Source organism: Pelophylax lessonae (genome assembly GCF_965119305.1).
Source record: "Pelophylax lessonae genome assembly, chromosome: 1".
Taxonomy (NCBI): Eukaryota; Metazoa; Chordata; class Amphibia; order Anura; family Ranidae; genus Pelophylax; species Pelophylax lessonae.
The window spans coordinates 805,018,347-805,045,593 of record NC_138768.1 but is presented as its reverse complement, the minus strand read 5'-3'; the positions used below and the strand labels follow the sequence as shown (position 1 = coordinate 805,045,593).

The 27,247-nt window shown below is 45.5% G+C and overlaps 1 protein-coding gene across 1 annotated transcript in view; it reads left to right on the top strand.

The window, feature by feature from the left end:
* Window positions 1-27,247, top strand: part of HTT (huntingtin) — a 427,987-nt gene that overhangs the window by 155,871 nt on the left and 244,869 nt on the right. Inside the window, exons 17-23 of the mRNA XM_082256463.1 lie at window positions 7,894-8,052; window positions 9,271-9,368; window positions 9,814-9,953; window positions 21,145-21,208; window positions 22,329-22,429; window positions 23,323-23,469; window positions 24,477-24,597. Coding sequence (XP_082112589.1) covers window positions 7,894-8,052; window positions 9,271-9,368; window positions 9,814-9,953; window positions 21,145-21,208; window positions 22,329-22,429; window positions 23,323-23,469; window positions 24,477-24,597 — 830 coding nt within the window. The remainder of the gene's footprint in view (window positions 1-7,893; window positions 8,053-9,270; window positions 9,369-9,813; window positions 9,954-21,144; window positions 21,209-22,328; window positions 22,430-23,322; window positions 23,470-24,476; window positions 24,598-27,247) is intronic.

The following is a 27,247-nucleotide window of genomic DNA, read 5'->3' as shown; positions in this document are numbered from 1 at the left end:
ACCACTTGACGACCAGTGACCTGCCTGTACATCGCTGGATTTCAAGTGGTTATCCTTGGATGATACCCGCAGCTGCAGACATCATCCCGATATCTGTTTTTTAGAGGCAACTGTAGGCTTTCTTGCAAAAGCGATCCAAGCGAACGTTTTGCCACTGGATCACTTTTACAAGCAGCTGAAGGGAACGTCTCCGCCCCCCCCTGGATGTAATCCACACCATTTTAAATAGGGAAAGTATCTGATCACACTGAGCTTGGGGTGATCAGATGCTTTGAAGGGCGGAGGATAGATCTGGGGTCTAGACTCTAGATCTCAACGTAATGAGTACCTGTCACTACCTTTTGCTATCACAGCGATTTGTTTCATGTGAGGTATCACCATAAATGTCAGATCAAGGGCAGTCATTTTAGCACCAGACCTCCTGTGTTGATCTAAATTAGTAACCTGAAAAGGATTTTTAAGCGTCCTCTATAGATAGTAAAATTTAAGTCTTATGTCACTGGTGCACAGATGTGCACAATTTTATAGCGTGACATGTTTATTTACTCAGTGTCGCATCAATTTTAAATTGTACCAAACAATTGGGTATTATGTTGTGCTTTTGTGTATTAAAATTCAAGGAGTATTTCTCTTTCATTCATTAACTGACTCGGCTCATGATCCTCTTGACCATTGGGTTATACTGCCCCCTACAGTAGTAGGACACTAGGCAGAAAAATAACTTGATTACGCCTATGGGCATTCCCAGGAGATATATTTTTGTTAGTCTGGCATTGAAAACAATGGCGGCCATTACTGTGGAGCCTTCTGGGTGGCGTTTTTAGCTGTGGAAGCCCCTCCTTATGCTCAGGTGCTGACTCCTGGGCCTCTTTCCTTCCTGGATGCTTCACGTGGAGTGCTTTGATCCTGGTGCTGCTGGTGACTGCCTGGTGGGGTGGTGAGTCTGGTGGGGTTGTCTTCACTCTCTGCTGCAGGATCGTGGGGTGCTCTGTTGCTGGCGACCGGGTGGTGTTCTCAGCATGGTTGGGATGTCCCTTGGCGGTGTCTTTTTGCACTTTAGTGGGGGTACCCTTATTCCTCATGGAGTATTTGGAGCACATTTCCCCACCTAACCCCTCTGAGAGCCTGCGAGGCCCTCCAGGTCTCAACCAACCATTGATGCACTGACAGCTGTCCTAGGGTCCCTTGTGTCCCGGGTGGAGGTGGCTTTTGGGCAATGGGGTAGTATAAAAGTGCCCCCCACATTCCCCTGCTTCATCTGTCTCCTCAGATCCTGAATCTGATCTGGCCGCTGCAGATGGGGCTTTTGTGGTCCCTAAGTGATTCACTATGAGGTACCCCTTTGAAGAGTCACTCCTTAAGAAGTTGACTGTTCCACCGGTGGTGGATCCCCCGCTTTCCAGGATGAATAAGGCAACCATGATTCCAGGTGGCAGAATCGCCGGCTTTTAAGGATCCAGCGGACAAAGGCAGAGGCTGTGGCCTGCAGTATGTTCACTTTGGTTGCCTCTGCACTCAGACTGGTATTCACCATTGCCCTGGTGTCACAATCTCTGACCAAGTGGGCTAAGCTTTTACGCTGTGACCTGGCGGGTCAGCAGCTTCCCCCTGCCCTTGCTGAGTTGGCGGACCAGTTGGTCCAGGCTACAGTTTATATTTGATGCCTCTTTGGATGCGGTCCCCCTGCTTTCTAGGCTGTCTGTTTTGGCAGTGGTCCTTAGGCGTGTTTTGTGGCACAAATGTTGGTCTGAGGGCCAGATCTCTTAAAAAAAAAAAAAAAAAATACAAAATAAAAAAAATAAGCCTTAACTGATCTTCCTTTTCAAGGGGATCTCCTGTTTGGAGCTATCCTGGATGACTTTAAGAGTCACACAGGGGGGAAGAGCACCTATCTTCCACAGGCTAGTAAGGGTAAGGAACCTCATTGTAGACGTGGCCCGTTTTTCTCGGTTCATACGTTTTTTTCGTCCCCCAGGGTCGGCTGACAAGGGTTCAAAACTTTCAAGACCTCTTTGGGAGGATCCAAGCAACCTTGGTCTGGCAAGTCCAAAGCGGATTTCTTCAGACCCGCAGACAAGACTCCTTCTGCATAAAGGTGCGGCCTCACCAGTACCTGGCGGCATCTACGCTGGTTTCAGGACCCGTGGACTTACCTGGTGCAGGATAAGTGGGTCCACAAAGTGATATGGTCCAGCTACAAGATCGAGTTTCGTTCTTACCCTCCGAAAGGTTCTTTCCTTCTAATGTGAATCTATACTTGGACAAATTGCAAGCCCTCTTTGGGGTGGTGCAAGACCTGTTGCTTCAAGGGGTGATTTGTTCCGGTTCCAACTTCAGAATTTTTTCAGGGGTTTTATTCAAACCTGTTCACGGTCCTGAAGAAAGAATGCAAGGTGCGTCCAATTCCGGATCTCAAGGCTTTGAACGGCTTTGTGCGGATACAGAAGTTCAGAATGGAGTCTATTCGCACAGTGGTGACATCCCTGCATCACAGGGATTTCCTTGCCTCTATCGATATCAAGGATGCTTACTTACACATTCCATTATGTGTCTGTCACCAGCGCTTCCTCCACTTTGCCGTGGGAGAGGAGCATTATCAGTTTGAGGCATTACCCTTTGCTCTCGCCTCTGCTCCTCGGGTCTTCACAAAGGTGTTGCCCCCGGTGCTGGCATTGTTATGTCAGCGAGGAATTGCAGTGCTGGGTTACCTGACGACCTCTTGCGAGCAGAGTCTCCTAGTGTTCTGATGGACAACGTGGACATTACTATACGGACTCTGAGGGAGTTTGGTTGGCTTCTGAATTGTTCAGATATAAACCTTCTACGCCGGAACCTGGAGGGTAAACAGCTCCCCCCGGCCTTTGCGAAGCTTGCAGATCAGTTCAAGGGCTACAGTTTGTCTGTGATGCCTGTTTGGATGTAACTTCCTTGATTTCTAGCTTGTCTCAGCTGTGTTCCTGCGACGCGTTATATTGCTGAAATGCTGGTCTGCGGACCAGGCTTCTAAGAAGGCCTCACTTGATCTTCCATTTGTGGGGGATTGCCTGTTTAGAGCTTTCTTGGATGACCTCATCAAAGGCCTCACAAGGGTAAAGAGTACTCTTCTTCCTCAGGCTTTCAAGGGTAAGGGGAGGGCCTTTCTTTTAGTCTCACAAGAGGCCTTTTTCGTCCCTCAGAGTCTCAGGATCTACACCCTTCAGAGCCTCCGGCAAGCCACGAGTGGGTTCTGCTAGACCTGCAGACAAGGCTTCCTTCGAACCGGTATCTGGGGTTGGGGGACGTCTTTGCAAGTTTCTCAATCCGTGGACCTCCCTGGTAAAAGACAAGTCGGTCCACAAAGTAATTCGCTCCCGCTACAAGATCGAGTTTGGATCATATCCTCCAGACAGGTTCTTCCTTTCCAACCTACACTTGTCCCTAGATCGCTTAGGGGATCTCTTTGGGGCAGTGCAAGACTTGTTACTTCAAGGGGTGATTGTCCTGGTTCCCACATCGGAACGTTTTCAAGGTTTTTACTCAAACCTGTTTACAGTTCCTAGGAAGAAAGGCAAGCTGCGTCCAATTCTGGACCTCAAGGCGCTAAACTGCTTTGTGCGGGTACAAAAGTTCCGAATGGTGTCCCTACATCAGGGGAATTTCTTCGCCTTCATCAACATCAGGGAAGCCGACCTACACATCTCAATATACGTCGGCCACCATCGCTTACTCAGCTTTGCTGTGGGCGAGGACCATTATCAGTTTGTGACGTTACCCTTTGGTCTCGCCTCCGCTCCTCGGGTTTTCACAAAAGTATTGGCCCTGGTGCTAGCATTGCTGCGTCAGTGGGGGGATAGTGGTACTGGGGTATCTGGACGATCTGTTTTTATGGAATACAATATTAAAACCGCGCTACCAGGCATATGAATAAAGTGCACTAAAAAATCTCTGAAATCAATATTCTCAAAAAAGTGCAAATGTGCTAAGAAAATATATACTCATAAAATCACATAAACACAATCAAATTATGTTCCATATAAATGGTTAAAGTGCAGAAAGATATATAATAAGTATAAGGTGCAAAAATGTGCAAAAGGTGCAATAAAAAATTTTTTTTTTTCAATTTAAATATAGTGCAGTCCAAAAAATGGTGAATAGTCCACTTGTGTATAAAGTGCTGAATGTCATGCTCCACACAAAACGTGCCCAGTGCCTCCAAAAACCCCTCTTGGGGATCCACTCACCAGATGCAGGATACTGCACAGCCTTGGTGTCCCCCAGGGTAGCAATGGTAATGAACCTCCAAATAGCCTTCGATCTCCACCAAGATTCCTCCAACCCAGAATTTTAGACAAAAAAAGGGGAAGGAGCCGGAAATAGTGAAGCCCGCAGTCAGCCGATACACTTCCGGGTACGCTGCCGGCGTGCGTTCCACGGTGGTTTGCGGAAGTGACGTGGTGTGACGTGTAGCTAACAGGAAATTACGTCTCAATCACATCAATCAAAACACATCTCAATATACGTCGGCCACCATCGCTTATTCGGCTTTGCTGTGGGCGAGGACCATTATCAGTTTGTGACGTTACCCTTTGGTCTCGCCTCCGCTCCTCGGGTTTTCACAAAAGTATTGGCCCTGGTGCTAGCATTGCTGCGTCAGTGGGGGGATAGTGGTGATCTGTTTTTATGAGCAGGGTCTTCGACTGCTCTGTTGGACAACTTGGAGATTACTCTGCAAACTGAGGGAGTTTGGTTGTGTTTGGAATCTTCAGAAGTCTGCTCTGGTTCTGTCTACAAGCCTGGACTATCTGGGTCTGACTCTGGACTCAGCCTCAGCCAGAGTTTTTCTTCTTCTGGAAAAACTTCAGAAATTGCAGGAGGCAATTCAGCTTTTGCTGTCGAGCAGATGGTCATCTCTTCGGTCTTGCATGCGGGTACGGGGCCTGATGGGGTCTACCTTTTTGAAACCCTTCCTTTTGCACAGTTCCGCACGGGATCTCTGCAAAAAGAGATTCTGGTGAAATGGAACAAGAGTCCACAGTCTCTAGACAATCGGAACCTGTTGAGCCAGAATACGAGGGGGTCCCTGGTTTGGTGGCTTCATTCTCCGGCTCTTTGTCAGGGCAAATCGTTTGTTCCCCTGTACTGGATGGTTGTCACCATGGAAGCCAGCCTGTCTGGGTGGGGAGGCGCCCTCGGCACAGGGGCTCTGGACGAGTCCAGGCTACCGATCAATGTACTGGAACCCTGAGCGATCAGACTCTGGATAATTAGACATGTTGTCTCCAGGGGTGTCTGGTACGGATTCAATCGGACAGTGCCACAGCCATGGCCTATGTCAATCACCAAGGGGGCACAAGAAGTGTCCTGGCAGCTCGGGAAGTAGCCGGCATTCTAAGGTCGGCAGCACAATTCGTACTAGCCCTCTGTACTTTGCACATTCCAGGGGTGGAAAATTGTCAGGCAGATTACCTCAGTCGACAGGCGTTGGACCAAGAGGAAATGTCACCTCATCCAGAAGTGCTTCATCAGTTTTTTCTCCGGTGGGGTACTCACTCCTAAGGTGGATTTGTTGGCGTCTCGCCTCAACAGAAAAGTGCAAAGGTTTGTGGCACGGTCCCGGGATCCTCTACCCAATGCCACAGATGCTCTAGTTGCTCCTTGGAGTCTGTAGTGTCTGATTTACGCTTTTCCTCCTCTCAAGCTTCTGCCGAGACTCCTGCGCCAGATCGAAGCAGAAGGGATTCCAGTCATCCTAGTGGCTCCAGAGTGGCCTCGTCGGTCTTGGTACGCTGATCTGGTACGGCTGGTTGCCGATGCTCCTTGGAGACTTCCTCTCAGGGAAGATCTGTTGTCGCAAGGGCAAATCTTCCATTCCGCCTTACAGTCACTGGCTTTGACGGCTTGACTGTTGAAAGCCAGGTGCTGAAGGATAGAGGTTTGTCTGACTTGGTGATTTCTATGCTGTTTAAAAGCTAGAAAATCTACTTCTAGAAAGATTTACCATCGTATTTGGAAGACGTACATTGTGTGGCGTAAATCCCTCAGGGTTCACCCTCGCTCCTTTTCTTTGACTCGGATCTTGGCCTTCCTCCAACGAGGGATTAAGCAGCGTCTGGCCTTGAGTACCATCAGGGGCCAGGTTTCGGCTTTGGCAGTTTTATTTCAATGTCCGTTGACTGCACACTTCTTGGTGCGTACCTTTTCTCCAGGGAGTGAGACACTTGGTTCCTCCAGTGCAGTCTCCATTGCTGCTGTGGGACCTCAATTTGGTGTTGTCAGTTCTCCAGAAGCCTCCCTTTGAAAATATTCTGGAGGTTCCCCTGCTTACGTTGTCCCAGATGGTGGCCTTTTTGGTGGCTATTACTTCTACGTGCAGGGTGTCGGAGCTGGCGGTGCTATTGTTCGCCTTACCTGGTGGTTCTTTGTCCATGTCCGTTGTTCCTTCCAAAGGTCGTCTCTGATTTTCATTTTAATGAAGACATCACGTTGCCCTCCCTGTGTCCCAGGCCCAAGCATCCTAAGGAAATTGCCTTGCATGCCCTGGATGTTGTTCGGGCAATAAGGATGTACCTGACAGCTACGGAGTCTTTTAGAAAGTCAGACTCACTATTTGTCCTCATGGATGGACCTCGCAAAGGGTTGGCTGCTTCTGCTGCAACCATTTACAGATGGATCAGACAGACTGTGGTTCAGGCTTATTCCTCCTTTCCCTGCTAAGGCGCACTCTACTCGGGCGCTTAGTGCCTCCTGGGCCTTCCTTCATCAGGCATTTGTGATGCAGGTTTGCAAGACTGCTACCTGGTCGTCTGTGCACACTTTCACAAAGTTTTTAAAAGTGGATGTGTTGTCATCTGCGGATGCTTTCTTCAGCTGCAATGTTTTGCAGGCTGCTGTTTAGAGGACTTGGTCCTCTTTGACGGTGTTAATTATTTTCAGATGAGCTCCAGTTGTTTTATGGTTGAGCTCCATGTTACCTGGTCGGCTATGTTTAGCCTTGGGAAGTATTTTTTTTGTTTCTTGCAGTTCCCACCTCCCATTTTTGACACTGCTTTGGGACATCCCATGTAGTCAAGAAGACTAGGAGCTGTTTCCGTCAATGAACGAAAGAGAAAATTGGATTTTTGACTTACTGTAAAATCCATTTCTCTGATGTTCATTCAGACACAGCACCCACCCCTCTATGGAGTTTGGGTTTTTTCTTCTGGCACTGCTTGTAACAAAACTGAGTACCTATAGCAGAGAGGGGGAGTATACCTCCTAGGAGTTCCCATAGACACAGTCAAGTTCTTTTTCTGCCTAGTGTCCTACTCTTGCAAGGGGCAATATAACCCAATGGTCAAGAAGATCTGGAGCTGTGTCCATCAAAGAACATCAGAGAAATGGATTTTACAGTAATTCAAAAATCATTTTTTTCCCAAAATAATTGTGTTTGAAAAACCGCTGCACAAATACTGTGTGAGATGAAAAATTGCAGAACCCACCAATTTATTCCCTAGGGCTTCTGCTTTTAAAAAATATATATGTTTGGGGGTTCTAAGAATTTTTTTTTTTTTGCAAAAAATACTGATTTTTACATGTAAACAAAGTGTCAGAAAAGGCCTGGTCTTCAAGCGGTTAAATAGATTTTTATGTAACATGTTAGTTGGTTATATAACTACTTTCATCGACATGTTAACGCTACATAAGGATAAAGAAGTCACTTGTATTCCCCCCCCCCCCCCCCTCTGTATTTCTCTTTGAACATGGACTTGGTGTGCAATACACCCACAAACCTTTGTATTTTCTCAGGTTTCACACTGCTATCTTTATTGAATATCAGCAAATATTCATTACTAGTACAGTTGTATCTTTTGTAGCAGAAATACTTGAATATACTGGGTCAATCATTTGAGTGTTTGTTATGCATTTCCATTGCAGATGTGCAATATGTTTCAGACATCCTTAATTACATCAGTCATGGGGACCCACAGGTCAGGGGGGCCACATCTATTCTCTGTGGTACGATTGTCTACTCCATCCTCAACAAGTCCCGATATGATGCGGAGCGCTGGCTGGCCATTGTTAAAAGCTCTTCTGGTAACTAACTCCACCTCCTTTGGCTCAATAATTGATTTTTAAAATGTTTTTTTGAGTTAGTTTTTTTTAACAACCATCTTCTCATGCGATTGTGTGTTAATGTATTTTATGTATGTTATTTGCCTGTAAAAGCCTTCCTTTTGTAGACATTTGAAAGGCCTGAGACTGCTGCTAGGTTCCGCCATTTTGGATGTGATCTTGGCTCTGAGTCTGGGGCTTGTGTTAACAATTTACATTCTATAAAAGTCCCCTTCACTTCTCTCCCAGCTGCTGCATAAAAAGTTATGTAGAAAGGTAATCAGAGGGGACATTCCAAGAAGAGGAAAGATCGAAGACATGCAAGGCAATTAACTCTTCTTGAATAGTCAAATTTATTCACATTACAGTCGAATAAAAAGTCGTTTATGGAAAGAAAAAACACTGGAAGTAAACCTTATTTAAAATAGATTTTTCTGTGCTTTTACTGTCAATTTTTTAAAGCCGAACTATACACACTTTGAATCCAGCAATTCAAGGTGACATCTTTGGGTTGCCAGATTCCAGTTCTCGATCACCGGCTGCTGTTATTGGTCGAACAGATTATGTCGCTCCTGCACATGCTGGAGTGTCTTCAGATTTGGCATTGCTGAATTTGTGCAGTGAGGGGTTCTTATGCATCTTGCTGTACAGGGGCAGACAAGCAGGTAAGTAGCTATAATGCAGAAGAGATAAAGCATGTCTATTCTGCATTAAAAATCCTTCCTGTCTGCCCAATTTTCTACTTTAAGGCCTTAATGCACACTGGACGTTCTAAAAACACCATTAGTGTTAGCTGTAGAATGAGTGTTGCAGTAGCGTTTTTCTAACTTTTTTTTTAGCAAAACTATACCCCCACAAAAGCTTATGACTCAAAAACGCTGATAAATGCAGAATAGCTGCATTTTTCAGCATTTTTTAGTGCTTTTATCAGAGTTGGAACATTTTTACAGTTGAAAAACTCCTCTTAAAACCCACTAGTTCTGGGGTTTTTTTTTCCTAGCCAGAGAACGTCCCTGCCAAAAAACACTGATAACAGCCTATGTGTGCATGGATACATAGAATAACATGCTGGGGAGTTTACTGGCTGTAGAAAAATACGCCTGAAGCCAAAAACAGTAGCTGTAAAAGCATCCAGGGTGCATGAGGCCTAAGTTGGTGACAGTGCAGTTATTATTGACGCTAACTGTTTGTTTCTTTCAGGTAATAGTTTTTCACTGGAAAATTGCATTCCTTTGTTGCAAAAATGTCTGAAAGATGAATCTTCTGTGACCTGCAAGCTGGCATGTGTGGCAGTCAGAGTAAGTTTATCCTGTGTATTCCAACAAAGCAAATATGCCACTGCTGGGAAATATATGTGCGTACAGATCTCTCATGGTGGGGGGTGGGGGGGGGGTTAAAAATGTGGGCAGGGTCAGAAATACAGCACAGAGAAAAAAAAAAAAGGGGGCGGCTGGGAGGTTGTGAAGACAAGACTGATCATTGGAGGAGTTCCCAGCATAGCTAGAGAACTGACCATGCTGTCTTCTGCTTAGTGTGGTCAGTTTTTAATAGGAAAACAGAGGAACAGCAGGGATTTCACACAAAGCAAGGGATACAAAGAGAACCAGATACTTTTTCATACAAGTACCTGGTACAGCAGGCATATAACAGGAATGCGAAATGCTGGGGTAACATATATTCTTTAAAGATTACTTTGTGCTCTTCTTTTTTTTTTTTTTTAATAACATGCTTTTGTTTTTCCAGCATTGTATATCCAGCTTATTGTGTAGCACATACAGTGAACACGGGTTACAGCTGATGATCGATCTGCTCACTCTGAAGAACAGCTCTTACTGGCTTGTCAGGACAGAACTGCTTGAGACTCTGGCAGAGATCGATTTTAGGCAAGTTCGGCTCCTCGATACATAAAGATCTTGTGTATAAAAGAATTGTGATCATTCAACTTACTCTTGTAGAAAAGGGGAGTGGCTGCTTTGATATATTATACACAGTGTATGTGCGTGCGTGCGTGCGTGTGTTGTACATCTCAAATAACAGAAAATGCAATCCAATTGTTGTTCCACATATCCTTTACTTCTGATCTTCATGCATATAAGTAAACCTACATTTACAAGTGACTGCGCAGTTTGAGACATGCGTATGTCCTTCATCAAGCTGCATGTGTAGCACTAATACACAGTACATTATTTTATCTGTATTCCTTCAGTGAGTCCAGCCTCACACTACACAGGTGTATCTCCTTAATCAAAATTTCTAATTGAATCCACTTTAACCCATGTTTTTCCAACAACCTTAAAATGATCGACACATTTCCACACCTCCACATAATACCCCCCCATAGCTAACTGCAATCATTTATCACTAATCCTCTATTTTCAAACAATATCATTGTTTTGTATTATTTTCATTAGACGTGTAGATAGGGCACCCCAAAGCCAAGACTACCCAGCCCACACGTGAATGTCGGCAATAGCAGACTCATCACAAAATTAACAAATTACCCAATCTATTCAAGATCTCTTCTTAAAATCCTCATATACCAAAGGAAAAAAAAAATATATATATATATAATATATATATATATGCTACCAATCAATATTCAATCATAATTATCATCCTATTCACAAGAATAAATAGAGATCATATTCTCTATTTAACCCATTGGGGTATAAAGGATTTAGCGGTTTAATCCACCAAACTCTTCCCTCTGTCTTAAGCCGCAGGGCCTTTCCGGATCTCCACTGTCCGTCAAAGCCTTTTCGGCAGTTCGGGAAGCATTTGGGCCCGGGGGAAGGTGGTAGGTGCGCTGAGACGTTTATCCACCTACCCTTGCCTCGTCTGATGTCTCGGAGTTTGAGTCTGCCCCTGCCGCTGCAGACGTAGGGCCTCCCTCCCGGGTCTGTTACCTCGCACCCTGTCTCCTCGGATGATGAGGATGACATTTCTATCTCCCTTGCCGCGACAGGCGCTGGTGGATGCACTGGTGGTTTCGGTGCGTGACACCCTGCAATTTGGGGGTTGCAGCGGCAGCTGCGCCTGGGGTGCAGGTGGCATCTGTCATTCACATGCCATTTGGAGCTGCTTTTTTTGCTGGCTGCTCATGTAGGAGGGGACCGTCCTGAGACGTTCCCCTGGGGTGTCTAAGCGGCCGTTAGACGTTGCCCTTTTGGGGAATGTCTGGTACAGAGGACTGTTCCGCCTTTGGTGGACATACGGTATCTAGCTGAATGGGACGAACGGTGTTCCGGTGGAGGAATCCCCGTCCTTTAAGGACTTGGGTGATAGGATGGCCACCTCTGCTACTTCCTGATGTAGTTGTACTGCCGGGTTAAAGTGATTGTAATAAAGGCTCAAGGTTTTTTCCTTCGTTCTATGCACGAAGGTAAAAAAAACTTCTCTGTTCAGCAGCCCCCCTTAATAATTACCTGAGCCCCATCTTCATCCTGTGATGTTCCTGAGAGCAGCTGCTCTCCTGGGTCGCTTCCTCCTCATTGGCTGAGATAGCTAATGATAGGAAGCTGCTTTCTATGGGGGCACTCTGCAGGTGGGAGTGGCCAGGAGCGCTGGCTGGGGACCTGAGAAGAGGAGGGAGGATTGAGACTGCTCTTCGCAAAACCACTGCATAAAGCTAGTAAGTATGACGTTCTAAAAAAAAAAAAAAAAAAAATTGCCTCTTAAAATTTTACTTTGAAGAATCATCCGATTTTATTGCGATAGTAAAAGTATTCCATTAAACCACCATGACAGGGGGGCGTGGCTGAACCGTTCATGTGAGCAGTCGTGCCTTGAGTTGGCTCCGAGATCCTGATCGCCATAATCCTGTACGATTGATCGCCTGCTCCGCTCCCGTGCCTGCATCACCCCAGTGATAGCACCGGCCGCACAGAAACGCCATGTCTAAGAAGGAGGACGGCGCCTCTGCACTGAAGCAGGCCCAAAATGGCGGCGCCCCTCTCCCACAGCGCGCGGGCCGTGATAAACAGCCTACAGCGATCTCCAAGCTGGAAAAATTTGCCCGCGACCCAGCGAAGCACCGCTCACATACCTCACCGATGGCCTCCTCGGCGGCTCCCTGGGATTGTCCGCCTCCTCACTCGCCAGCGCTGTCTCCGTGCCTCGATACTCCGGCTGGGCCCTCCCAAGAGACCGCAGTGAGTACACCTCCCGCCCCTGCTGCCAGGCCCGGTTCCTTGGAGAACGCAGAGCAACCTCTCCCCACCATACAGGATGTGTTAACCGCGGTCCACGCGTACGGTGCCTCCCACTCTGAATTGTCCATTGAGGTGAAAAGCATGAAAGAAGGCATACTGCACATCCGCCAGGACATGCAGAAAATGAGAGAGCGTACCACGGCCCTGGAGGGACGGGTGAGTGCGGTAGAGGATGATTTACCCCCCATTTTGCAAGATGTACGCATGAACTCCTCGGGGGTAGCTGAGGCGATGCACAGACTGGAGGATATGGAGAACCGATTACGCCGCAGCAATCTGCGCTTGGTGGGCATTCCCGAAAAAGCGGAGGGTAAATCGCCTGTGGAGTTCATTGAACAATGGCTGATCACCACTTTTGGGAAAGACAATCTTTCGCCATTCTTTTCTGTGGAGCGGGCGCATAGGGTGCCTTTCGGGGCCCCCCCGCCTGGGGGTCCTGACCGTCCATTCCTGCTGAAGCTGCTGCACTACAAGGACGGGGACATTATTCTGAAATTGGCCCGCCAGCAACCCCGTATGGAAATACAGGGTGCTAAGGTCTCCATTTACCCTGACTTTTCGGCTGCCCTGCAGAAGCAAAGGGCGCGGTTTACTGATGTGAAGAAACGACTGCGTGCCATCCCTTTGGTCTACTCCATGATGTATCCGGCTAAACTACGAGTGGTCGCGAATGGCACAGTACACTTTTTCGAAAATCCTGCCTTGGCAACTAACTGGCTGGACCGTCAAGAAAGGCACCTAAGAGCGGCTGTGGAATAACACTGTCTTCAAGCAAGCTGATGAGTTTTGCCTTGCTGGGTCTATTAGTTCCCTATTTGGAGCCATGATGCAGAGTTCTGCTTGAATTTCTATGGCTCTACTGTTCGCTCCTTCTTTGAAACCCGTGGCGGGAAAGAGCCGGGTTTCTGACTATGTCAGAGTTCGGGCCCTCTTCTCATACCCCCCCGCCCCATTGGGGCCTACAGAGTGTTCCCTGCGGGGCATGGATGGAAGTGGCTCTGACGGCTGCTCTCCATCAGTTTTTGTTGTTACCGTTTTTGTTGTTGAGACTTTCCATTTCTTTTCTTTTTTTTTCTTGTCCAACTTATTTTGTGGTGAATTTCCCTATGATGCCCGCCCTTATCCTACCGTTCCTTACTGCCGAGATACTACTGATTGTGTCCATTGGTCCTCTGGCCTGCTGCTTCAGGAAGCGACCCGCTGCTGGGAACTGCTATGGCGGCCTGTCGGAGACTTCCCCTGCCCTTCTCCTATACTTACACCCCCTCATGGCTGACACCAAGGAGTCTATGCTCTCGTGGAATGTGAGAGGTCTGGGGGACCCCCGTAAACGAACAGCTGTGCTGACACTGTTGTCTCATCATGTTCCTGCTCTGGTATGCCTGCAGGAGACCCACCTTACTCAGGACAGGACTGGATATCTCCGTACTCGGAGGTATCCGGTCCAATTTCACTCGTTTCATAGCCAATACTCCAGGGGGGTCTCTGTTTTAATATCTGCCTCGGTAAAATTTGAACTGGTGGACTCTGTGATTGACTCTCAGGGCAGATACATTTTCCTAGTGGGTGTTTGGAATGTCTTTAAATGTCTTATTGCAAATTTGTATCTTCCTCCCCCGTTCTCATTCGAGGTGCTAGAGTGTCTGTCTCGGTTTATGGGAAAACACCCTCAGGTTCCGGTACTGGTGATGGGTGACTTTAACAATATACTTGACCCGACCTTAGATTTATATAAACGCTTTAGCCCTGGAGGATCCAGGACGCCCACTCCCTTTGCCAAATTTATGGGGGGAGTTGGGTCTTGTGGATCTCTGGCGCAGTAAACATCCCTTAGAAGCTGGATTCTCCTGCCATTCACTGTCTCATTCCACGTTATCTCGCATTGATCTGGCCTTTGGATCGGATTTAGTCCACACTCTTACTCCCACGGTTGAATATTTAGCTAGGGGTCTCTCCGATCATTCCCCGGTCCTGGTTAACCTTCGGTTTCCTGGCCCCAGGTTGCCCATGCATTGGAAGCTGAACCCGTTTTGGTTGCAGCTGTTCCCAGACCCTGCCTCCCTCAGTACCCAACTGGAACATTTCTTTACTGACAACAGACACTCTGCAGCTCCTGGTATTGTGTGGGACACCATGAAGGCATTCTTACGAGGGTTGTGCATTAGAGAGGTTTCTACTATTAAATCAAGGAGCAGGAGTTGGGCGCAGGATGCCAGTGAGGCAGTACTTCGCGCCGAGCGCGCTTACCTGCACTCTCCCACATCTGACACGGAGGGCCGCTGGTTGGAGGCGCAACGCTTCTACCGGTCAGTACAGCAGAAGCAGGCGGACCATAAGCGTTTCTTCGCCTCTCAGGCGTATTTCGAGGAGGGGGAGAAAACCGGTCACATGCTTGCTGTTGTTTCCCGGGCTCAGCGCCTTCCATCCATCGTTCATAAGCTGGTACTTCCCTCTGCTCGAGTGGTCGATGACACAGCTGACATATTGCAGGGCTTCCGTTGCTTTTTTGAGGATCTGTATTCCTCCAAGGTGGCTTATGACCCGGAGGACCTGCGCTCATTTTTGGGGGACCTGCAGCTACCACAGGTATCCGCTAGGGACCGAGCCATGCTGGACTCCCCCATTAAGTTGGAGGAACTCCAGGAGGCGTTGGCTTCTTTTCCTAATTCCAAGGCACCGGGGACGGATGGGCTCCCAATAGAGCTGTATAAAGCCTTTGGCGGGGTTCTACTACCAGAACTGATTAAAGTTATCCAGGCCTCCTTTGAGGGGGGGGAGCTTCCACGATCTATGTATGATGCTGTGGTGGTAGTCCTTTTAAAGCCCGGGAAGGATCCGTTACACCCTGAATCTTATCGCCCGATCTCCTTACTGCCCACTGACCTGAAACTATTAGCTAAAGTATTGGCCAACCACTTATCTAAGGTTATCGCTCACTTGGTTCATGCGGACCAGTCTGGGTTCATCCCTGGCAGGTCCACAGCTACCAATATACGCAGATTATATCTGAATATGCAGTTGACCTCTGATAACTGTGGACATAGAGCGATACTGTCACTTGACGCCGCTAAGGCTTTTGATAGCGTTGAGTGGCAGTATCTTTGGGCGGCCCTTGAGAGCTTTGGTTTCGGTCCATCCTTTATTAAATGGCTTAAGTTACTGTATAAGGCACCTATGGCCTGTGTCCGGGTCAACAATTCCTTTTCTCAATCGTTTCCGCTGCATAGGGGCACTAGGCAGGGGTGCCCGCTGTCGCCCCTGCTGTTTGCCCTGGCGGTGGAACCCCTGGCGGCGGCTGTTAGGGCCGACCCAGCTATCGTTGGCTTTCGTGAGAAATTGGCCAGCTGGATCCGGTTGCCTCTGTCGGTAGTGGGCAGATGTAATCTGATTAAGATGATCTGGAATCCCCAATTACTGTATGCCTTGCACAACTCCCCTGTGTGGATCCCCATTCACATTTTCAAGCAATTTAACACAGTCTATCGTGCACTCATCTGGCGGAAACAGTCACCTAGAATCCGCCTAGAGACGCTTCAGGAGGCTAAAGATAGTGGGGGATTGGCTGTTCCAAACCCCTACTATTATTTCCTGTCATCCCAATTGCAGCACCTAACGGGTTGGCTACTGGATAGTGACTCTGATCCTGTCCAGCGGGTCATTAGGGCACAACTTGCGGGTGGGGCACTGGTGGAGTCCCTGGAGGCTGGTGTCCTGCGGGGCTCTCCTGGCTGTCCCACTCTGATGCTTCTTGATAGGATTTGGCAGAGGGCTAAAAAGCACTTTGCTTACAATGGCTTCTCAAAATACTCTCGCATTCTTAATAATGTCAACTACCCTGAATTGGATAAACTGAGGGGCTCTCTAAGCTGGGACAGATATGGAGTTAGGTTCATCTCCCAGCTGTACAGAGGAGAAGTACTTAAAGATTTCCAGACTATTCGTGATGAGTTTGGCCTCCCTAACTCCCTTTTTTTTCAGTATTTGCAGCTTAGACACGCCTTTGCCTCTCAAGCCAAGATCTCTCCCTGGGGTCTATGTAATCCTGTCATACTCATTGCTTTGGTGAGCACTACCATTAAAAAGGGGCAGATCTCCTCGTTGTACACAGCCTTTATGGAACAAATCTCTAGGGCTATGACCTATAAGTGTCGGGAGGCCTGGGCTGAGGATTTGGGCCCCATTTCCTCAGAGGAGTGGACGGGCATACTGGATAATATACCAAAGGTCTCTCTATCTTCTTCACATAAGCTTACGCAGCTATTTATTTTGCACCGCTCATACAGGACTCCACAACGCCTGCATCGCTGGCAGAGGAGGGATTCCCCCCTCTGCCCTCGGTGTAAGGTACACACAGGCGACTTGCTGCATATGCTTTGGAGGTGCCCGAAATTGCATCGCTACTGGCGTGCGGTTTTGCGTTCCATCAATGATATTTGGAAATTATCTCTTCCTGTGGAACCAAAGCTGTGTATACTGGGCTGGCTGAATGAGGAACTCTACCCCCCAGAGATGCACGCTGCGGTCCTCAGGACTCTTTTTCTTGCCAGGAAGCTGATAGCACGGAAATGGATCTCTGCCCTTGCTCCTACACATGCTGAATGGATTGAGGAGGTGAAATTGTTACTCAATAGGGAGCACCTCACGTACAAACATAGAGGGAACACACTTAAATTTGACCGTATTTGGGGACCTTGGCTTGATGTACCGGGTCTGGCCCCTCTTCACTTGGTATCCAACAGGCTGCTGGGGGGGGGGGGGGTAATCTCCTCAGCGTAGTGTGGCTACTTGCTTCACCTTACACGTTAGTGGACGAGTGGGGATTGCATCTGCTGATATGTATCCTATGCGGGTGGCTACTTACGGGACTTTGGCATAATCATACTTTATATGGGCAATTAGATGGAATTCACCGATGTTGTTTTGTTTTGTTTTATTTTGTTATGTTTTTGGCTCTTAATTGGCGATGGTGTCGTTTCACTTATCTTGGCTACTACTTAATTTCATGTACACTATGAATAACCTATGTTAACCAATGATTTCGGGGGGATGGTCTTATGACTCTCAACGTAAGTGTAAGCTCATTATTCTGTTCACGATATATGCCATCTCGAGTATGTACAGACTGGGGTGTACCTCTGATCTGTGCTCGCCAAGTTGCCTTCTTCGCTTTCTTTGCTCTGGAGTTTTGTTTTTGTATTGTGTGTAAAAACTCTTTCTTTGTTTCAATAAAAATAATCTGATTAAAAAAAAAAAAACCACCATGACACCATGGGCACACAGGAAAGTAATTTTGTTTCACGCTTACTCATGACTACACATATGGAAGACAATCACCAAATAATGCAACTGATCATTCCAGAGTGTTAATTCGCTATGTGCAGCCATGTGATCATATTCAAAAGATACAGAAAATACAAAATCCACACTAACAAAAAAACTCATGTAAAGCACAGCAACCTTTTCTTTATAAATTCTTATGTATTGTCTTTTGCAGGGATATTGAATTTACAATTCCCTGAGGTGCGGTCAGTAAAATGTTCTTCCAGCAGAGATTCGAATATCATGTCGGTATCTGTGCCGTATTTTCGTGTGCACCAAACCGCATGTTGCTGCAGAACCATGTGGCTTGGTGCAGCGTATTTTGAAAAAGGTTAAGGACTTCTTTCTTTGTGTTTCTTGCAGGTAGTGCGGCTGACCTACCCATGCTGTGTGCACCTAATGCACATGCACAGCTCTAAACCTATTCTTATATTAGCGTCCTCAGTCCCCTCCTCCTTCACATCAAGGTCCGTTTTTGAGTGTCTTCAGCTCCCCTTTACATCACCGCCCTCCACCCCTTTTACAGAACTGTTCTCACACTTCCTTGACATCAACCCCCCCCCCCCCAAACAGTACTCTGCCCCTATTTAAATCCTCCAACCCTACATTACTGTCCTCAGCCCCCCCCCCCACATTATGGTCCTCTGCCTTCCCACATTATTGTCCTAAGCCACCTTCACGTCACTGTCCTCATTTCCCCCCACTTCACTGTCCCCAGCCCCCCCCCCCCAAATCACTGTCCTCAGCTCCCCACATTACAGTCCTGTCCTCTCTAATGTCCTCAGCCCCCCCAATTCAAAGGCCTCAGCACCTCCCCCTCCCCCATTACACCATTACAGTCCTCACCTCCTCCCACTTTAATATTCTCAGCTCTCCCACATTCTGGTCCTCCGCTACGCCCCCCCCCTTCCAAACATCATTATCAGCACCCCCCCCCCCCCATGGTAAGATCAGTCCACGGCTTCTTTTTTCAGCCGCCCTTTACATTAGTGCTCTCAGTCCCCTTTAACTTCACTCCCCTCACTTTCCTACCTTACACAGACAGATCGAATGGGGACACAGGCACAGCATGTCTGGATGGGGGGGGGGGGGGGTTGCAAGCTATGGATTGGTTGCTAGGACTGTCCTTCATCCTAGCAGCCAATCGCCTTCTTGTTAACCTTAGGCAGCTCTGTCCATCGTCCAGAACTGTCCTGCCTTCTGCTGTCTGCTCTGTGAGGATTACAGTGCAATGGCAGGTGAAAGAAAAGGCTCCTAAATAGTGGGACCGCACGGTATGATTTGGATAGTAATGTGGTCTGCATTTAGTGATGCCTAGTCTATTGGATGTAATGCTAAAGAAGGAGGGGGGGGGGGGGATATTGGGACTTTACATGAGGACATGACATGGTAGGGTCATATACCTCCATCCCTGAAACAATTTGAATAAAAACAAGGGGAAGTTTGGGACTTTAAATGAAACCGCGCGTGCAATCCAACTGAATTAGGTAAATGGGTAATGTGATATATGTATGATAGTATGTCTATATATATATATATATATATATATATATATATATATATAGGGTCATAACAGAATAAACATAATATATAAAAATTATCACATTTAATTCATGTAAAAGACACATGGCATACAATGTGGTAATGATAGTAATCTTGATAAAGGCAGATTCCATATAATACATAAATATCAGCATATTGGTACAAAGCATAACATGATTGCATATATTAATGTCAATACTGACCTAAATGTCTCTCTAATCAAGCAACAACATAGGAAATAATGTTTAAAAAATATTACATTTCATAGAGATATACTGATAGTTAACGTATGATGGTAGGGCATTGCATCTAGAATAGCTCTACGCATTTCGTGAATATATTCACTGATCAGGAGCAGATGTGAAGTCTGCAAATGTACATATCTACAATACAATACAAACCAATAAGGTTAATATGCCAGTGGGCCAAAGAAAAAGAGGAAAGAAGAAACGATGAGAAAAGGAGAACAAAGGAATTCCCCTAATGATACTTACAGAGCTACCAGGGGTATCATATGTGAAACATAGAAGAAGTTATATGGAAAAATTGATGGTGTGTGGGGAGCGTCTTCTCTGGGAGTTGTGGCAGTAGGGTTTGTGGGAGCTACTCCATTCTGGCAGCACTGGGTGGACAATAAATATATGTAGTAATCCCTAATAGTGAAAAAGAAAAATATGAATAGTATATCAAAAAAGAGACTTGGGAAAGGTAAAAGGGTATAATGTGGTCACAATTATACTCAGTTAAAAACAGTGATCAAGGAAATATGAGTGTCATAGTGACTCAAAAGGAAGACCGAAAAAACTACTAAGGAGGTAAAGACATGGATCACCAGAATTGAGAAATTAGATGGTGAGAGAAGGAGAAAAAAAAACATAATATATGGAAGAAAACAGTGATAATGTTAGAAGATGATACCTTATGTAGCAACGTATAAACCATAATAAAGGTAGTGCAAGATACCAAGAGAAAAGAGGGACATGGAAAATTGAATGTTCCACCAAAATATGCTGCCAATGAAGGAATCGCAGCCAGCGGACCCCCCAACGTCACGCTAGCATCTATCATGAAGGGGCGCCAAAAATCTCCCCCACATGGACGCAGTTGGAAAAAATAGCATCCCGGTCATACAGACGCCACATGCATCAGAATACGCATCAGAATTAGATGTTCTACTAAGTTTGTGGCTCCACGAATCTTATATAAAACCACTAAAAATAAAGTTCAATAAGAGGACCAATAAAAGCCGATGGATGTAACGTAATCACATAGGTATGCCCCGAGAGCTAACGGGATCGCTCCAATCAACATGAGAAAATATAAAAGTCATATGATACAATGGATAATGAAAATCTCAAATACAAGATACACTTCTGTGTGAGATCTATAAAAATTCCACAAAATTGGTGTATACCCTTGCCTTGTATGTGTCCCACTTGATTTAGGTTGATTTTGACAAATAGAGAGCCTCCTGCAAATGTTTATATAATATTTATATAAATAATAATTTATTATTATTTTTTTTTTTTTTTAGGAGAGACCCTAGACAATAAAACGGCGATCATATTGCAATCTTTTGTGTCACACTGTATTTGCGCATGGGTCTTTCAAACTCTATTTTTTTGAGGAAAAAATACACTTTAATGAATTTAAAAAAATAACTAAAGAGTAAAGTTAGCCCAATTTTTTTGTGTGATGTGAAAGATGTTACACTGAGAAATGTGATCTTAATTCTAAGCAAAATAAATCGTGATTCTCATTTTATCCGGAATCGTGCGGCTCATATAAAATAGGAGTTTCACTTTTTGCATTGAATTACTGAAATTAATGAACTTTTTGAGATGCACCTGTATATGTGCATTAGAGTATCCTGAAATCTGGCTCTATAGTATTGTATAAAGGAAAACTAGGATATACTTAATGGACTTTTGTTTTCAGTTTTTTCATGGTTTCTTTGAGTTATTCCTTGTTTTAATAATTATTATTTTCATTTTTTTTTTAGGTTAGTCAGTTTCTTGGAAGGTAAAGCAGATGGGCTACATAGAGGTGCACATCATTATACTGGGGTAATTATACCAGTGTGTTTCTTTTAATGCATTCATTATTTTTTGATGTATGCTATGCAGCTTTCGATCCTTTTATTTATTCTTTTTTTTTTTTTTTTTTTTCACCTTTGTGATGTTTTCACCTGTAAAAAGATGATCTTTTGCCAGCCTTGTGAATCTGCCAGCCTTGTGAAATGATCAGGCACTGGTTTTATTCAAACCCACCTGCTGATAATACCTTTCACATCAGTGCAGGTTTGAAATCATTCATTTAACAGATGCCAATGCAAGTGGCAATGAAATCCAAAAAAGTATTGCAGGAATCCTTTTTTTTTTTTTTTTTAATAAAGTCGCTGAGACTTGAGTCAGGTCAATTTGAACGGTTCCATTGCCGGCAGTGGGGTGCGACTTGTCATGCGATTTTGCACTGTGAAATTGCATGACAAATTGCACTGGTGTAAACCAGGGCTTAGTCATCGAGACAACTTATTACATTAAACGCGACATGATCTAAAAGTTTTCTATTAAATATAAAAGATTCAATTTTGCTTTGGTAATGAATACCTGTGATACCGTATAACTAATATTGTAAGTAGGCATTACAATAAAACCTTTTACAGCTCATCAGTTTAGCATTAAATTAGTCCCAATTCTGCAGATTACCTGCAGGTTACCTGGCTGCTGGACTAGGCTTCTGACTGCCCTGATCCCAGAAGCGCTTGGAGTTGAGCACTTTCAGGTTCAGTTTAAAGAGTGGAGATTGGGGACTAGTACGTCCCACTCTTTATCGAGAAATGGCTGGCAGTGTTCATGAATGCACAAAGAAGCCCACTGCGTGCTGGGACTGGAGGAAGGCAGGTAGATCTAAATGAGCTGCTGTGCAGACACGCATTTCCCTTCTACACACAGAAAAACTGGCCGATAATATTAATATTTTTTTTTTTTTTTCTATGCTTGGGAAGCCCTGGACACCCACTGGGCTCTAGGCACCTGTGTCTGCACTGGACCTGCATACCACCCTTGTGTGTTGTTGTAAATTTGAAAAAAAACAAAACTAACTATGGATGTTTTTTGCCATATTTCTATGACCTAAAATCTGTTTTGGCTTTCGATCATAACTTTATGGTGTGCTACTTTGTAGCTGTTACATCTTCAGGATCGAGTGCTGAACGATGTTCTTATTAGCCTTTTGGGAGATGAAGATGCTCGGGTGAGGCATGTAGCCACAGCAACCTTAGTCAGGTAAGTGCTTTAGCCTTCGGTATCATTGTCTTTTTTTACAGCATTCTGGCATCAATTTATACAGCCATACCTTTGAACGTTCTTTGACTCCTATTTGCCATACATGCTTATTGGCAGTCGTGGCTGTTGAATACATTAGGAGTTTCAGGATTTTCTCGGATTAAGGGTAGTTGGTAGAACAGTGACCTCTCACACAGAATCAGCCATGCCATGTTCTCATTCCTGGTGGTTTGTATTTGGGGTATGAATTTTAGCATTATTATTATTATACAGGATTTATATAGTGTCAACAGTTTGCCCAGTGGTTCACAAAATGAGGGCAAACAGTACAGTTACAATACTATTCAATACAGGAGGAATCAGAGGGCCCTGCTTGTTAATAATAAAATCAAATTATTTTTTTGTATTGTTTTGAGCGCTGCACCATGTATTTTTTAATGTGCATCATACAAGCTAGTCTCCGTCCAGGGCCTATCATTTTGAGGTTATTGCTCCAACAGCGATTACTTGATAGTGGCTGCAAATAGTGACAGTAGCTGTCATCCCTCCAATTTTTGTTCAGTGGGGCTTCCCTACCGCAGCTTATTTCAGGGAACCCCCGCTTGGTCTCCTGCATCTAATCAAAAATGGCCCCATATGCAAACTTGAATGGAGCCTACGGTTAATGTTTACGTTTACCGCACAATCCAACATCTGTTCTGTGCAATCATGTTTTCTGTCTTAGCAGTAATTAGTTAGCCAGCCATTTAATAAAAAAAATGTCATCAAAGAACATTGGGGGCTGGGTGCCTGAAGCCTACCCATAGATTTGCTGACCATCATTTGGTCATCTTAAACATTTGGTATCTTTAAAATATTTTGCTGATGCTACTGCTTTTCATTTTGATCCACAGGATAGTTCCAAAATTGTTTTTCCATTGTGATCAAGGACAAGCTGACCCTGTAGTGGCAGCAGCAAGAGACCAAAGCAGCGTCTACCTGAAACTGCTCATGCACGAGACCCAGCCAGCATCCCATTTTGCTGTCAGTACAATCACAAGGTGCGTTCCTTAAGTACATTGATATCCTATGCAGCATTAGAACAGTTGTGGGCCTTTAACTGAATTGGATTACATGTGGTGTAGTTTAGATGATACTGAGCTGATGGAAAAAGCAGATTGTTGCAGTCTTCTTTTTGAGGTAAGAAACACGCAGATTTAACCTGAGCTTAAAAAAATTTAGATTATCTGTATCGTTATTTGTGCATAAGCGTTACTCTGAAGAACCCCTCTTTTGTCTGGAAAAGCTTCCAAAGTTCAGTACCTCCTTAAAGCATCTTAAAACACTGTCTTTGTAATAGCTGACTCTAAGGCAGGCCATAGACAGTGCAAATTTCTTTCCTGCAACCACGGGTTGCAGGAAGGAAGTTCACATGATTCCCCCATCAACATCGGTGCTGACAGGGGAATCTCTCCTGCACAGACATTGTATTCTCCTGGTGGAGGCAGGGGACCGTCCCTGCTGGGAGAAGACCGTGATTATTGTCAGTGGCTATAGCAGCTGCTAGCAATAATCACAAGTAAAATCCGGCAGGCTGGTTGTACCCAAGTTGAACAATCGATCGGCTTGGTACGTGCCCATACATCGTCTGAATCTTGGCTGGTTTCCTGCTAAATTGGCCGAGATTCTAACTGTCTATGGCCAGCCTAAATTGTGACACTTGCTTCATAGGCTATTCGAACAGTTACTTAGTTTCCGCAGTTTGTTTACTGCATGCGCCTTTCACCTTTGCAGTATTCAAAATGTAAAGATATACATAATCAAAGATCACCAGCACAGCCTGACTTTTACCATGGATGTAGCAAGAAAGGCTCATATGAGGGACCCAACCTTAGTTTATAGTGTAAGCTTTCACGCTTGTAGAAGTTTATAGTTGCCAGCTAGTTCCTGGATTTGACGATTGAGAAATTGCCCATATGGGGGTACGCTTCCTTTTAAGTGGGTGTGATTACACTTCTAGGGTGCATGTAACAGTGTTTTAATTTTCTGGTCATTTGTTCTTATGCAGGATCTACCGGGGGTACAGTATTGTGCAGAGCCCCACAGATGTTACTATGGAGAATAATCTGTCCAAGGTTATCACTGCAGTTTCTCATGCGCTGACAACATCAACCACTCGAGCATTGACGGTAACTGAATTATGTATTGATGCCATGTATAATGGTTTTATAAACAAACAGCCATAGTATTTGCAGTGAGTGTGGTGACTATGGGGCCTCAATATAAGAATATCCGGTTGATTTTAGGTCACCTTGTGTAACACTGCCAGCAATGAAATATGATGCTTACCACAAATGAGATGTGGTGTCTTTATGGACACAAATATTACTCCTCTCTTCCCATAAAGTACCCAGTAATGCCCGGTTCACACTGGTGCGACATGCGCTCTGACTTTGAGAGCTCAATGTTTCCCTGTGACAGCCGTCTTAACTTGTCCAACTTGTGTTGATCTGACTTTCGAAAAGGTTCCTGCACTACTTTGGTCTGACTTGGGTGCGTTTTCAGCCCTTAGAATATAATCAAAGTTGCATCCTAGTCAGATCTTAACTGATCCGACTTCTGCCATGTGACTTGTGCTCAGAGGCAATGTTAGCAATGCAAAATGTATTTAAAAAAAAGAAAACTGCATGAGGTCCCCCCCCCCCCCCCCCAAAAAAAATCCATTCTGGGCCCTTTTGGTGTGGTATGGATCTTTAGGGGAAACCCCACGCTGAAAAAAAAAAAAAACGGGAGTGCCCTCCCAAATCTATACCAGACCCTTTAACCCAGCACGGCAGCCTGGCAGGGCCAGGAAAGCATCTTTCCTCATGTTGATGGGGACAAGGGCTTCTTCCCCACAACCCTGGGCTGTGGTTGTGGGGGTCTGCGGGCAGGGGGCTTATCAGAATCTGGAAGCCTCCACATCCCAGCCCCCCCCCCCATGTGAAAGAGTGTGGGCTTACCCGTTGACCCCCCCCCCCCCCCCCCTCCCAAAAAAAAAAAGTGTAGTGCAAGAAAAAAAAGGAGTCCGCTTCTGACAAGTCTTTTACTAATGAATAATGTCCCCTGCGGTAGCTCCAACGTCGATCACGATGGCCGCCGTCTTGATAAAAAGAAACAAAAAAAAAAACGCTCCTGCCATTGTGGCAGCTCCAGTGTCTGACAGTTCTTATATAACTGGGGCGTGGCTATGTGGTGACGTCACCCGAAGAACCCGCCACTTTTTGATGTCACTGCCCTGGGCATGATGGTTCCATGACGTCACAAGGGGGGCTTGGTCTCCTGGTGACATCATCGCATAGCCACACCCCATAGTTATATAAGAACTGTCAGACACTGGAGCTGGCAGAACAGTGGGAGCATTTGTCAGAGTGTTTGGTTTTTTTTGTTTTTTTTAAATCCGGTCGGCGGCGATGGCCATAGTGGTTGACATTGCAGCTAACATGGGGGACCTTATTTATTTTTACTAAAGGACATGTCAAAAACTGCCTGCTGTTTTTCTTGCACTACACTTTTTTTTTTTTACTTTTTTGGGGGGGTGAATTGGTAGGGGTACCATTTACCCCATACTTATTCACATCAGAAGGGGGATCTGGATGCCTCCTTTCTTAAAGGGGGGCTTCCAGATCCTGATAAGCCCACTGCCAGCAGACACCCACAACCACAGCCCAGGGTTGTGAGGAAAAACAAAGCAACCCGCATTGCAATGGTGTGCAAGCATGATGTGCTGAAAAAAAATTACTTTGTGCAGTACTTTTTTACAGCATGGCGTAGTGTGAGGCTATCCACTCCCTCGCACTGTGCAGCTGGCAACTGCGCTATAAGATGTCTGTGTTACAGTTAAAAAGAAAAGAAGAAATGTAATCTTAGGATCTTAGTGCACCATCACTGTGCTGATCTCAGCTGTATTGCACCGCACATCAGCCACTGTGCTGGAGCAGCTGGAGTGAACCACCCCTTAAAGAAAACTAATGCAGCCACCGCATCGAATTGGTAAGCTGCAATATATTACATTTTTGGTTTTGGGATTGTTACCACTTTAAACTACATGAATCTAAAATCGATTTTAATATTATAACTAACATTTTTAAAATTATAACTGAAGGCAAAACTTTTTTTTTTTTTTTTGGTTTTAGATAGAGTAGTGAAGGATTAGAACATCTGTCAGGTTTTTATTGCTGTCAAGCAAAAAAGATCCAAGGTGTGAACACCCAGAATAATCACAGCGCACCTACTCCTTGGACTGAAACTGCCCCTAGTAGGCATGTGACGGTATCAGATTTCCATGCTGCGATTAATTGATTAAGGTTTTGCCACGTTATTAAAAAAATGCAGTGGCCTTGTAATGCATCCTGATTTCGCACCATGCGACTTACCTGCAGTTCCTGCACTGGAAAGCTTTCTGCGTTTTTATATATGTGGGCCCAGACTTAAAAACTCAGTTTGCGTTTGCAGGAACTGCAGGTAAGTCGCATGGCGCAAAAGCAGGATGGATTTCACGGCCACTGCATTTTTTTAAATTCTGCATGCACCTTTTTTCAGCTGAAAAACAAAGGCATAGCAGCCCATTCGACTCAATGGGTACTTGCAGAGATTTGCTTGTAGGCACTGTCTGTCTGTGCCTGAGCCCAGGAGGAAGCATGCGGCTGCAGTACATAGAAAAACCGCTGCTTCCTGTGTATCGCTCCTCCTGTCACAGGCGGGGTGCATCTGATATCACTCTGCCTGTGAGCCGGACCTATACAGGAAGTAGCGGCTCTGTTCTAGTAAAGGACAGCTGAGCCGGGAGTCCACACACAG